At 37.5% G+C, this 15330-nt stretch overlaps 1 protein-coding gene across 3 annotated transcripts in view; it reads right to left on the reverse strand.

The window, feature by feature from the left end:
- Nucleotides 1-4782: 4782 nt before the first annotated feature.
- Nucleotides 4783-15330, reverse strand: part of LOC128239965 (uncharacterized) — a 67237-nt gene continuing 56689 nt past the window's right edge. The window contains exons 11-14 of one of the 3 annotated variants that reach the window (XM_052956433.1): nt 11184-11243; nt 8416-8572; nt 6736-7034; nt 4783-6490 (exon numbers count right to left, since the gene is read on the reverse strand). In XM_052956433.1, the coding sequence (XP_052812393.1) occupies nt 6468-6490; nt 6736-7034; nt 8416-8572; nt 11184-11243 (539 nt within the window). In that variant the 3' untranslated portion in view covers nt 4783-6467. Of the gene's footprint in view, nt 7035-8415; nt 8573-11183; nt 11244-15330 lie in introns of all 3 variants that reach the window. The other 2 variants (XM_052956432.1, XM_052956431.1) reach the window with 2 other exon arrangements.

Consider the following 15330-nt stretch of genomic DNA (forward strand, 5'->3'; position numbering starts at 1 on the left):
GAGATCTGTCTCCTCTCTTCTGTCTTTCCCACGGGCTCTTAGAGCCACCATCGTACATGTGTATGTGGTCGCACATGTTTCGAGATCTATCAAATTTTTATTACTTTTTGATACGTGCCTCCCTACTCCACCCTTTCCAATCCCTTTACACACCTTCCCTCTTTTACTCTTAAATCTCAAAAACTTTCTAAGCTTCCAACCTCTCAACTTCCGCTTTTGATAACCTTCCTCGCTCTTCTTCCCCTGTCACTTTACACTTTCGCCTGTATCTCTCCCATACCTCCAACTATTTCTTTACCACATTATCTTCCCTTTCTCTTTTCTGTCCCTCAATTCCCTCCAAACTCATAAATCCCTCCCCTATCTTTCTCCTCTCCTCATTCCCCCTCCGCTTTATCACCCATCTTTCTCCCCTCCCATTTCTTCCCTCTCTTCCTTCTTTCCCTTTTCTTACCCCTCTCCTTCTCTTCCCTCTCCTTCTCCTCCCCCCTCTCCTTCCCCTCTCCTTCTCCTCAATTCCCTCTCCTTCCCCTCTCCTTCTCCTTCCTCCCCTCTCCTTCCCCTCTCCTTCTCCTCCATCCCCTCTCCTTCTCCTCCCTCCCCTCCCCTCTCCTTCCCCTCTACTTCTCCTCCCTCCCCTCTCCTTCTCCTCCCTCCCCTCTCCTTCCCCTCCCTCCCCTCTCCTTCCCCTCCCTCCCCTCTCCTTCTCCTCCCTCGCCTTCTCCTCCCTACCCTCTTCTTCTTATCCCTTTCCCTATATAAACATATAAATATAAGCTATCTGTAATCATATAGATTCAATAGTATAGGTAGAAGCTCGGAAAATCTTTTTATTTCATATGTAAAGGGAATGAATCCAGACGAATGGTGTAAGAGACCCTTCGAATATGTGAGAATCAAGCATGTCAGATGTAAATTAAAACAGTCAACAAATTAACGTCTTAAATGTCGTTACAACTTTAGTAAAGACTATTCCAATTAAAAATTCCCTGTTTTTTCCCTAACTATATAACCGCCAAAATGTAATGACAATTATTTTTCAAGTTTTGAGGTACTTATCAAAATGACTCTTCTTATACGTGTGTACACATACATGGAAAAGATTTGGGATGAACATGGGTTCTAAAAAATACAGAATGGACCAGTAAGCATTTTCTTAAATGTGCCGATCTATATCCAAAACTGGCGATATGCACCCGGAAAACGATGATAATACCTTTCGTTGACCAAAACAAGGTATCAGATGAGATTTACACTAAGAGAACGGTATAAAATCGTAGTTTTGAAGTGCATTGAGTGAGTCGGTAAGCCTAGTAAGAACGTGCATTGTTTTCACGAGAAATTTTTATACAGACATGATTTTCATCTAAAACAAGCGTCATCATTAACAAGGAATTGCCCTTCTTTCGGTGCACAGAGTCGTTTCAAATATAACTGTTTTACCATATTGTAAACAATGTTTATATTCATCGAATCGAAGATGTTCTTTGTCCCAAACAGTGTACCAGGCAACGTGGACGCACCTGACATTACTGCCCCTGAATTTGATCGAACCTGACATTACTGCCCCTGAATTTGATCGAACCTGACATTACTGCCCCTGAATTTGATCGAACCTGACATTGCTGCCCCTGAATTTGATCGAACCTGACATTACTGCCCCTGAATTTGATATCTATAAATTTTTCTGAAGAGCCATAACAGTCACGGAATGTAATCACAATGGATGGTTGAAATGTTTGTAGATCCTCCAAGTTCGTGTTTTTTGCTATCTGTAAGTTTATCATTCAATAAGAGCTCACTCTTCCATATATTGGGAGTAGAGAAAGTTGTAGAATACAATATATACGCGCGAAGCACACTTGTAAACTAGTATTTGAAAAATATTATTTAAGACATATAACACACCACTGAGGGTCATATTTAAGAAATATTACACACCACTGAGGGTCATATGACATTATAAGGACCGGCCAGTCAACCAACGAAGGTGTATAACGCCTCGGTCCATTCACCTTCGGGGGCTGACATGCCGGTCCTTATAATGCCTTATGGCCCAAAATTGTGTGTAAATATTTCTTATATTATACCGAACACTTTATATTACCATTCAATAATTTTAAAGCACATTAGATGTGTTTTATTGAACATAGCTTATAATGTTTACTTGCGACATTTTTTGCCGTTGTGAAAAAAGCAATCTGCACTTACCAGTTGTATGACGTCAGCGGTCCATATTTCATTTTGGTGAGGTCCGGACCGGCCAAAAATATGATATGGACCGCGGACGTCATGAAACTGGATTTTTATCAATATACAGTGATATACGGACCGATCGACTTTAAATATACAAAGAAGGGACACATTTATGTAAGGTATAATATTACATTATAAGGACCGGCCAGTCAGCCCCCGAAGGTGTATATGGACCGAGGCGTTAGCGGTCCATATCATATGACGTCAGCGGTCCATAGTTTGCTTTTGGCGAGGTCCGGACCGGCCAAAACATGCTATGGACCGCTGACGTCATGAAAACTGGATTTTTATTAAAATACATTGATATACGGACCGATCAACTTTATATACACAAAGAAGAGACACATTTATGTAAGGTATAATATAAATAAATCGACTAAAACCCGATGCATATTTTTGGGAGTTTAAAAAAATGATAAAGTGTATTGGCAAACATCATTTTAGATTTTAAAGCTGCATTTTGACAGATTTACCGTTTTGACAGCTTGTTTTATTTATTTTTTGTCTTCGAATGAGCCATTTTTTTGCGTAAATATCTTAAAACCAGTGATATAATTCTGCTGACAAAAGATCAGATCGCATTATTTTTCATATTTACGTTCAAAAATAATTTTCTTTTGGCTAAAAGCGTTACTAACGCTTTTGGAAAGCACAAAACATCAGTTTTTTTCATAAATATGAAAACCTGCGATCTGATTTTTTGTAATTAGTTTCATATCACTGGTTTCCATGCATGTTAGCAAAAAAAATGGGCTTGTTCCAAGACAAAAGAAAAGTTGTCACAACGTTCAATCTGTGAGAATGCAGCTTTAAGCGTTGTCCGTTCTACACAATGCGCTTGAATGTTGTTGAACCATGGCTTCTTTGTTAAACCCTGAGCTATACAAAACAACAACAAATCATCAAACTTTTAGCAGTAAGATAATTTGCGTCTGACCGTTTTTTGTCAGGCCGGTCTCGGGAGCGGAAACATAATATTTTATCTTATGTCTCATTATGATTGTACTATTTTACAAAGCATCTCAAGCAAAATGAAAAAAAAAAGCACAAGTAAGAGAAAATTCAGCCGATCATCCTGTTCCGGCTAAATTTTAAAACGAAATGATGCCATTTTTCTATCAACCCCTGTATTACAAAGCATTGTTGTCGCATAGACAAGTTTTAAGGTCACACTGCATCCACACGAAGGCCGCACTGCATCCACACGAAGGCCGCACTGCATCCACACAAAGGCCGCACTCGGACGCTAACGCTCACCTCAGTCGATAAAGTTGGGAGAAAATTGAAACAAATATTGAATCCTGAGTTATGGATTTTGCCCACTCGTGCTTGCATGGCTTCTGGCAACACACGTGTTAAGTTTTTTTTTAAATATCATAAACTATCATTGGACTGCAGCCAATGCAACAGCTTCAGCACGCCAACAGAGGCTGTCGTCGAATACAGACGAGGTAAACATTTAGACATCTGTTCAATGTATTTAGAATTCACGGTAGAGAACGCTTGCATTTCATGTAATGCACCAGTCAATTGTAACCCCCCCCCCCCCCCCAGGTCCGGGGAATAGCGGGGGCCCGGGCCAAATCTCCACCCTGCGGGGACGAACTGCTGGTAAACCCCCCGCCAAATACCCCCGCCCCCAAGCGACCCTAGATAAGGCCAATTTCCCGCTATATTTGGCGTGAAGACAAAACCACCGCATTCACCCGGCACTGCGGGGCCACCTTGGGGGTAAAAACACGGCACATTTCCCCGGCTATCCCCGGTATACGCCGGACCTGGGGGGGGGGGGGGGGGGGGTGGTGGCGTGGTTTCAACTGACTGGTGCATAAAGCACATACCATGCTACTATATATGCATTGAGTTCATGGGTACCCTGTAGGTTCAATTGTAGCCATGCGTAACATATTTTACGATCACATCAATACCATTAAAACGCATGTATGACCATTGCTCGTGTGGAATTATGAATCTAAAATTACGTCTTAAACACAATATAAGAAGAAACATACCTCTGAGTGCCCCTTAACTTTAAATTCAGTATCTGCCTTTTAACGATCCCCCCCCCCCCCTCCCCTATAAAAATAAATTAATAATAATAAAAAAAATAAAAAAATATTTTATCTATCTATCTTTTTTTTTGCCATGTTAAGGCCCTCGTACCGACGATGGTGCTTTTGTCTCAGAATATATTGACATTTCAGAAAATATACAACTTCAATATTTTAATACACTTCCATCAACAAAATCAATAATATTTATTTCTATTTATTTTATTGCTTTTTATTTTATTTTTATTTTTTGTGGGGGGAAGGGGGCGGTGGCAAATAGGGTAGGCCTTGTCAACGTTACTGCCGCCTGTGTTGGTTTATATCTTGAACGTTTTTAATCAACGATTTGCATCAGTATTATGATCGAAGTAGTCGTTCAATTCATTTAAAAAGAATTTAAACTTGCTGATTAACTTAAGGTGAATATTATGCTCGAATGTAATATTGCAAAAGTGATAGAAACGGAAAAAAGTAATAACAATTTCCTTATTTTAAACTCAATGTGAACATATTTATAATATATTTATTGCATTATAACTAAGTTTTAAAAAATAATAGCATACTTAATTAAGCTACATTGTTAGCAACAGCAAAATTATGTAAAAATGTAACAAAAAATACAAATATATATTTCAAATGTACGAATAAATATAACCCTACATTGATATGTAAGACATACTATCGAAAATAAAATATCACGTTATGATGAAGACTAGTTATTAAATCTACGTAAACAGTAATAAATTCATTAAATTCATTATTGAATTCATTTCGTCGCTTTTCCTTTCAGTACATTTTACGCGTTTTTGGGGTATGCGTCTTTGTAATATTGTACGCGTCTTAAGATAAAATTTTACGCGTCTTTAGGTAACATTGTACACGTCTTAGGTAATATTGTACACGTCTTAGGTAACATTGTACACGTCTTAGGTAACATTGTACACGTCTTTAGGTAACATTGTACACGTCTTAGGTAACATTGTACACGTCTTAAGGTAACATTGTACGCGTCTTTAAATAACATTGTACACGTCTTAGGTAACATTGTACACGTCTTAGGTAACATTGTACACGTCTTAGGTAACATTGTACACGTCTTAGGTAACATTGTACACGTCTTAAGGTAACAGTGTACACGTCTTAGGTAACATTGTACACGTCTTAAAGTAACAGTGTACACGTCTTAGGTAACATTGTACACGTCTTAGGTAACATTGTACACGTCTTAAGGTAACAGTGTACACGTCTTAGGTAACATTGTACACGTCTTAGGTAACAGTGTACACGTCTTAGGTAACATTGTACACGTCCTAGGTAACATTGTACACGTCTTAAGGTAACAGTGTACACGTCTTAGGTAACATTGTACACGTCTTAGGTAACATTGTACACGTCTTAGGTAACATTGTACACGTCTTAGGTAACATTGTACACGTCTTAGGTAACATTGTACACGTCTTAAGGTAACAATGTACACGTCTACATGAACGCGTCTTAGGTAATATTATACACGTCTTAGGTAACAATGTACGCGTCTTATGTAACATTGTACGCGTTTTTAAATAACATTGTACACGTCTTTTTTATATGGTACGCGTCTGTAAGTAATATTGTACACGTCTTAGGTAATATTGTACACGTCTTAGGTAATATTGTACACGTCTTAGGTAATAGTGTACGCGTCTGCAGGTAATATTGTACGCGTCTTTCTGTTATGTAGTACACGTTTTAAGGTATATAAAATAAAAGAGCACAATAAAAAATGAATCCAAATGTGATGTTGCGTAAGAAACATAATATATAAACACACAGTTCAATTTGAAGGACATACATATTTACAGAATGGTGTGTCCATAATTCTTATTTTTCTTGAACACAGTAGAATAAGTCATTTTTGATTGTCAGTATTAAATGCAAACACATTATGCTATCACAATTATGGTACATGTATTTTCATTTTCAAACAAAGAATGAATATAATAATCACAAGAATATTGAAAGACATTGAAATACATTCATAATACAGTTGTAACAAGGTAAGAAACGATATTCCACAATTCTCATGCCTCCTTATCGCCATTGTAAGATAGCAAATGATATAAACGCTCTGAGGCACTGCACGACAACATGTTTTTAAGCAATTCATTGTCCTCAATTCTTTCATCTACAGTTATGCCACATTCCTGTAAAATCACAGAGAGAAATTTCTGATAAGCATTTTCATGCTTCAGATGAATATGCTGGCCATGGTATCTTGTGTCTAGCTTGCTATCGTCATCCGTTAGGTGAAGAAAAACAACCTTGCATTGAGGAATGATTCTCTGTTTTAAGAGACAGTGGTTTAACAAATCATGTATTAGTTTTTCTTCTTTAGTACCATAACTCAGAGTAGTAAGAAACACAAATACCAGAATTTTGTTTGTATTACCAGTTATCTCTTCAATACAAGCGTATCTATTGGTCTGATAATCGCTCAAAACATCGGGATCGAAGCAGCACTGGCTTGGAATTCCACCCTCAATAGACAAAACGTTCCGCAGAAGTTCGGTAACGTCTCGGGTGTACTGGTCAAAGGGGAGAGTCAGCAATAAAATCGAGAACTTGCTCTCGTCCAGGTCCTGTAACATAGCCTGTGTAACGCTTCGTTGAAGCTTTTTACCACTGGATGCCTTCGATTGTAACCCTGAGCTTGTTTGTGATCGAATGCTGGACGTCCAGGAGGAGCCACTGGAAGGAAAAATCGAGATAGAATTGTATCACGTTTTCCCATCCTCCATACGAGCTTGACCCGGCATTAGACTTATTACCTTGAACTTAGACAAAACATAAAATGACCTACATTTTCAGAAGGTTGAATGAAGCACGAAAGTACAAATATTCAGTGTTAAAGGTAAGTATTTTAGCATTGCTTTAATTCTAGATGAATACCAGTCAAAAATTAATTAACCTTAGTAAACAAGAAACTTATGGTTCCAGCTAAGAATCTATGTAGTCATTAAAACAACAGGTTTGGGCAAATCAATTACATTTATATATAATCAAAACTCGCTATGTCTAAGTAGTTGGGACCTCGGGAAATACTTCGAGATAACAAACATTCGATATAATAAAAATACAAAAAGTGTACATTAAACTTAACTGAAAAAAAAATGAAAAAGAGTTCGACATAACGAGAACATCGACATAACAGAGTTCGACATAGCGAGTTGCTATGGTACAACAGGTTAGTCCAACGAAACAGAGATGTACATAAATAGTCACCATGGTTAAGAAAAATATTATAAACAGAAAATCACATGAGTATAACGCTACAATTATTTCCATGCAAATCTAAGTTCAGTTTATATCCGGAGCAGAAACAGAATAGCACCCACCCCACCTTAAATTGACCAAAGCAATTACTGCAACTTGGCGAGGGTTTTCAGTTATTTCATAGGATAATGCAACCATGTGATTTTATTAACTAGTATTTTCATCTCATTTTCGGAGAAGTATATTATGAATGGATAACATCATCATGCACCAATTCAGCATAAGAATGGTTCAATTTGTCATTGGGTTGACACTTAACCAACGTCAGTGCGTGTAAACCACGTGATAAATTGTGTCATTAATGCCACGTCGGAAGGCAATATTTTGCTTTGAATGAAGACTTTAAACAAAGTTATCTTTTCTTTTTTCCACCATTTTAAATGGTACATAGAACAGTCTACGCCGCTTACACAGTCCCGCCTTCGTTTTTATACCAGTTTGATTGAATGTTTAGTTTCTTAAAACAATTTGACAAGCATTATTTTGGAAAAAGGTTTGTCGAAGTGTTTGAGGAAGCTAGTCACCTAATCAAACTCCGGTAATAAAACAAAGGCGGAGCTATTTAAGCGGCATTGACTGTCCTTTATTTCATTTAAAATGGTAAAGATAAAGAAAAAATATCTTTGTTTTAAATCTTCATTTGAAGCAAAATGTTGCCTTCCGACGTAACATATATGGCGTAATTTACCACGTGGTAAACACAGACTGAACTTTACCTTTTCGAAAAAGTAAGACTTTTTATATGTGTTACACAGGGTAAAAACAAGGTAAAGAAAAATAGCCACCAAGACAATACCTTCCTAACCTGTTGTGTGAACTCTTGCGTGTGGAATTCCTTTGGAAGCTGGTCTCGTGTTCACCGGAAGTTCCGTTTCTATGACCACGCAATGATTGTCCCTCGGGATCAGAGACAGGTTTGTGTTTCTTAAGGATGGAGTTTCTAATGATCTCATCTGGAAACCAAACTTACAAGTTATCCATATATTTAAGGAGTAAATGGTAACATATTGCGATTCATCGGGTTTAAGTAAATAGTCAGTAATGGTATTAAAGGCTCAAGAGACTTAATGCATCAAGTTGTTTCCTACCCAACTCGAAACTGTGGCTTTATGCAAACACGCCACAAGCACGTTGTATACTAGGATGTCGTAAAACATATTTAACCATTCGGAACTTATCGGCCATTTTCCATCGAAAACAACCTCGGACGTGTAATGCACCAGTCAATTGTAACTACGCACCCCCAGGTCCAGGGGTATACCGGAGATAGCCGGGGAAATGGGCCGTGTCTTTACCTTTCAGGTGGCCCCGCAGTGTCGGGTAAGGGCGATGGTTTTGTCTTTGCACCAAAAATATCGGGGAATGGGCCTTACCTAGGATCGCTGGGGTGCGGGGGCATTTGGCGGGGATTTTAACAGCAGTTCATCCAAGCCGGGCGGTGATTTTACCCGGGCTTGGCTTGACCGAAAGTCAAAGTACCCGCTACTCCCCGGACCTGGTGGCCGTGGTTACAATTGACTGGTGCAAAAGGATGGTTTACAATCTCAGAAATCTTTACATTTTAAGTTCTACGCTGCAAGTATATTGCGTAGTAATTTCAATTTAGCAGTTAAACTTAAGGGTTTTACTTTATTAATGCAAAAATACATTCACTGACCAAAATTTTTAAACTAAGATACACAAAATACACGTTCAACAATACACTAAACTTATACTATTATTAACAAAATTACGAACTACTTTTACTAATGTACCGGCATACATCCGAGGTTGTTTTCGATAGAAAATAGCCGAGGACTTCCGAATGTTATTGAAATGGGAACATAAGTGTATTAGATAATATAAGCGACTAACTGTTGGTGACATGAAGCTATAAGAAACTCAAAAACACATTTGTCTTTATGAATATACCCACTTAAATGAAATCGCCCGTGAACCTTTATAAAGAAAGCTTGTCATAGTAAATATTTTGTCAAATTTAATCTTGATCAATTAAGAATTGTTAACTACAGCATTGCAGTTTATCAAAAAAACATTCATAATTTTGTCTGAACCAATAAATTTTTTTTATAAATTTGCATTAATGTGTCTTATAAATTAAAAATTTGGACATAAATGTATGTCTATGAAGAACTTCATTTTTGTGGAAATACATATGATACTAAGTTGTACATGGTACAATTTGGAACACCTGCTTACTCATGTATTGTCGTCTGTTTTAAATGTTAATGTTCTTCCTCAAAATGAATTGTTGTTTTATAATGGAAGCCATAACTAATTTCAGTGTTGTCCTAAGAGTAGGGTTGTCCTGTATTATGTTATGGCAAGTGTACATTAGTTGCTAGATTTTCATCCCCGCCCGACCTCTATTTCTACCGGCCCTTAATTGTCAGTGTGTGTATACCACGTGATAAATTGCGTCATAAATGCTACGTCGGAAGGCAATATTATGCTTCGATTGAAGACTTCAAACAAAGATAACTTTTCTATTTCTTTAGTTACCATTTTAAATGAAACATAGCGCAGTCTATGCCGCTTACGGAGCACCACCTTCGGTCTTTTACCAGAGTTTGATTGAGAGTTTAGTTTCTTAAAACACTTCGACAAACCTTTTCACAATACGGCCGTCTGACGGAGCACTGTCAAAACATTGTTTGAGAAACAGGTTTGTCGAAGTGTTTGCTGAAACTAAATTCCTTATCAAACTTCGGTAATAAAACGAAGGCGGGGCTCTTTAAGCGGCATAATCTGACATTTGTTTCATCTAAAATGGTGTAGTAAAAGAAAAGTTATCTTTGATTTAAGTTTTCATTTTAAGAAAATTTTGCCTTCCGACGTAGCATATATGACGTATTTTATCACGTGGTAATTATCACCATATCACGTGGTAAACACACACTGATTGTATTGACTCAACTAAAATTGTTGAACTAGGGTCTGGGTTTGCATATACTGCCCGGGAACGACGTTTATTCATACCATACGGTGTCGATAACATTCAAATGTAAAACAGGAGAATAGTTACGATCGTGTTCGTGGTTCGTCTAGAAACACATGTATATGGTATCTTATGCAATACGAAAGAGCATGAACTCATACTCAACGGTGAAAAAGTCAAAGAAGAAAAGAATGTCACCCCGTCCCAATTTAAAAAAGAAAATATAGCAATTAATTATTTTGGAATATTCTTGCACCCTATTTTCACCATTAAGCCAGCATTGTCAATTGCGTCTATTCCGCAAAAAAGTACACTAGAGCCAAATATTTAATAATAAATGGGTTGTTGTTGTTGAGTTAAAAAATGTCTTCCCGCGCCCTATAGTGGCTACATTATGGCTTGACCCCGTCACATCCCCAAGTGTGACTGAAACATATTTTTGATGCCAAAGGGCAGTTTTATTCCCACCGTCTTGTGGGATATTCGCCAAATGAGTAATTTTGAACCCCAAATGGAGTGAAGTTGTTGCACATATATATATATATATATATATATATATATATATATATACAAATGACTTCATTCTGATTGGCTTGTCTGGATGTTATGAATAAACACACACTCACCTGTCTTCAGGTGTCCTAGGGGAATAATGGAAAGGCGGCGACGTTCTTGGAAATTGCCATCTGTAAAATAGACATAGTGAAACATATTAAAAAAGTGGTAATTTGTTTTTAAAACAACGTGACTGCTTTTTAATGACCTGCAATTGGATATAAGGAACAACTGTTATACCCTAGTAGAATACTAATTCGTTTACTTTACCAAATTATTGATCAATCAAGCATTGATTATATTTTTTTAACAAACTGAAATTATCGAAATAAACACTTCATGTAGGAGCAATATTTCATAAGGCTCTATGTATATACTTAATAATCGAAAATGCAGTGTTATGCATGTGTAATAAAGTTATCTTCTTTTCTTGGTCTCATTCAAGTCGTTAAACAAGTTCAATAAATTACTATGAGGGTTGAAAAAAACCCCTACTTTTTTACTCTTTTTCTCATTTAAGACAAAATACCAGATTACAGGGTGGGGGGACAATATATTTCTGTTGATATCCCTATGACCATTGTATTATTATATACAGCTTGTATTGATACTCCGTTCATTGGAATGTGAACAGAAATATAAAGCATTTTCTCCTCTACACTGCCTTTAAAGGGACTAGACACCAGATAGTCTCCAAATCAGCAAATATTTTCTCAAGACAAGCCTAGAATTGTCAATACGAGCTAGTTTGAGGCCGATCGTACCAAGGGCAGTAATGTCAGGTGCTTCCAAGTTTGCTGGTTCATTGTTTGGAGTGAAAAACGTCCACGACTCGATGAGTTAATTATTGTTTTCTTTATGTTAAAACGATAGTTTTTAGAAATGACCTTGTGCACCGAAAAAAAGGCTATTGCTTGTTTACGATGACGCTTGTTTTAGATGAAAAGCATGTGCGTATTAAAATATCTCGTGAAAACAGTGCACGTTCTTACTAGGCGTAAAGACTCACTCAATGCACTTTATTCTTCAAAACAACAGTTTTATACCGTTTTCTTTCATGTTATTCTCATCCGTGATTTGGTCAAGCAAAGGTATTGTTATTGTTTTCCGAGTGCAGATCGCCAGTTTTGGAGATAGACCAGCACATTTAAGAAAATGCTTACTGGTTCATTCTGATAAATTGAATAACCCAAGTTCATCCCAAATTCGGTAAATCTATGGCACACTTTAAAGCTGCACTCTGACAAGATTGGCCTGTTTGACAACTTATTTTATTTTTGTTATGGAATAAATCAATCTTTGCGTAATTATCAGGAAGGCAGTGATATGGTTACAAAATATCAGATCGCAGTATTTCATATTTCCGTTCAAAATATTTTTTATGGCTGAAAGCGTTACTAAGGCTTTAAAAAATGCATAAAACTTCAATTTTTGAATATAAATATGAAAACATGCGATCTGAGCTTTTGTCAGCAGTCCTATAGCACTGGTTTCCAGACATTCTCGCAAACATTCGCGATTTCCAAGATTTAAAAAAAAACGTTGTTAATTAAAACGGTCAATCTGTGAGAGTGCCGCTTTAAAAACGCTGAAAAGGCGTCGATTGTTTTACGTATCCATGTATGTGTACTATAACTCGTGGAAGAAGGGTCCTTTTTGAGCGAGGAAGCCGTGATTCACCTATGATTACGCGTAAGCCGCGATTCACCTAATTTAGAGAATGCGGGTACTTGATTCACCTAAGATTACACAGAAGCCGTGCTTCACCTACGATAACGAGGAAGAAGCGATTTACCTATGATAACGCGGGAGACGTGATTCACCTACTATAACACGAAAGCCGTGATTCATCTGCGATAACGCAGAAGCCGTGCTTCATATACGATAACACGGGAACCGTGATTCACTTACGATAACGCAGTGGCCGTGATTCACCTCTGATAACGAGGAAGCCGTGATTCACCTACGGTAACAAGGAAGCCATGTTTCACCTGCGATAACACGAAAACCTTCCGATTCAGGCGAAGCGAGCCTTGTAACGCCGCATAACAGCATCGCCGCATAAACGTGTTTTTTTTCGTTTATGCGGTGATTTTCAACGCATGAAAAGGATTTTTTTATGTGGCAAAAAGGCACCCTTTTGCTGCATAAAAAGCAATTAAAACACATACTAGTACAATAGTGGTTGATAAAGTTTAATCAAGATCGGTCTTAATTTTTTGTATCCACTTAACCAAGCTTTGAACTAGACTTTTAGAGACGTAAATTTTGTCAAAGCTTTAGTAAGATCGGTTTAAATGTGAACCAAACCAATTGATATTTTTGCGATAACGTTTGAAATGACGTTTAACCCGACTCAAGGCTGGAATAAATGTTACGACAAAGCACAACACCGTCATTTGGGACAATCAGAAAACTGAATCGTCGTATGACGTAACATATATTCTAGCCTTATTGTCAGACTGACGGGCATGTACCCTTGACAATGTGCACTTTCAACATGTACGTGAAGTTAGTGGGCTAGCGGCATAGCGGCCTAGCGGCGTGAAGTTAGCGGCCTAGCGGCTTGAAGTTAGCGGCCTAGCGGCCTGGCAGCCTAGCGACGTGAAGTTGGCGGCCTAGTGGCCTAGCGGCCTAAAATTAAATCCTATTTCAAAGCATGTTTACATGCATTTTCTCCTAAAACAATGACATATTAACTATTTTTATGCACAAATTAACACATTGAAGCTATTATCAACATTTTTTTTTCAAAAACGTCGATAAAGCAGCTATTTCAAAGCATTAAACATGCCTGTTCTTTTAAAACAATGATATATTTACTGTTTTTATACACAAATTATCACTCTTAAGCAACTATCTTCTTCTTTTCAAAATAGTCAAGCAGTTCAGCGGCCTAGCGGCCCAGCAGCCCAGCAGCGTGAAGTTAGCGGCCTGGCGGCCTAGCGGCCTAGCGGCCTAGACACCTAAAATTGGTTTCTATTATAAACCATTTATACATGCCTTTTCTTCTTAAAAAAATGACAAATTTATGGTTTCTATTCACAAATCACCATCCTTAAGCGAATGTCTGCATTTCACCCAAAACTCGACCAAGCTGCCTAAAAAATCCATTATAGCGAATATCAGCATTTTCATTTTATGTATTTAGCAAAATTGTTAAACCATACATTTATAATTGTTTTGGAAGAAAACGCATGTAAACATTCTTTGAAAAAGGAAACCATTTTAGACCGCTAGGCCGCTAGGCCGCTTACTTCACGCCGCTAGGCCGCTGAGGTGCTCGATCGACTTTTTTTGGAAAAAAATGTTTATAATTGCTTAAGAGTGATAATTCGGGCATAAAAACAGAAAATATATAAAAAAATAGAAGGAGAGGCATGTTCTCATGCTTTGAAAAGCTGACTGCTTGTTCGACTTTTTAAAAATAAATGTTGATAATTGCCTCAGAGTGATAATGTGTGCTTAAAAAAATCAGTTAATATTTCTTTGTTTTATAAAAATAGTATGTTGACTTCCATTTTGGATCAACTTGCCTGCCAACTGTACCATATTTTCTTTAAAATGACAGTAATATGCAACGCCCTAATCTTAATCATCACCATAATCAACAACATCATCACAACCACCATCATCATCACCCCAATCACAACCACTACCACCATCATCATCCCCATCATCATCCCCATCATCATCATCATCATCATCATCATCATCATCATCATCATCATCATCATCATCATCAACGTCATCACCATCGTTTTTGTTGAAATATTTTTTAGCTTTATAATAAATGGTTAAGTTAATCCTCTTTATGTGGCAAAATGGCGCAGTTGCGCCCCATATAAGCAAGTCCTGCTATATGCGGTGAGCGTCGCCGCATAAACGTTTATGCGTTGAAAATCACCGCATAAACGAAAAAAAACAACACGTTTATGCGGCGATGCTGTTATGCGGCGTTACAGAGCCTAGTAACCTTTTGCATTGTAGGAATGCATACAGGAATGGCGAGTTTATGTTATGAAGCCAGCTAGATGTGAAGTGAAATAAAATTCCCAATTTTGGCTTCCAATTTCGAATCATAATGGACTTTTCTTACAAATATAATTTCCGTTTACCTTTCATGATGTTTTTTTTTCTGCATAATGCAAAGTTTCACGGCCACTAAATTTTATTTTATTTCCTTCATGTGTGTATCAATTATTTGACCAACTAGTC

Source organism: Mya arenaria, chromosome 7, assembly GCF_026914265.1.
Source record: "Mya arenaria isolate MELC-2E11 chromosome 7, ASM2691426v1".
Taxonomy (NCBI): Eukaryota; Metazoa; Mollusca; class Bivalvia; order Myida; family Myidae; genus Mya; species Mya arenaria.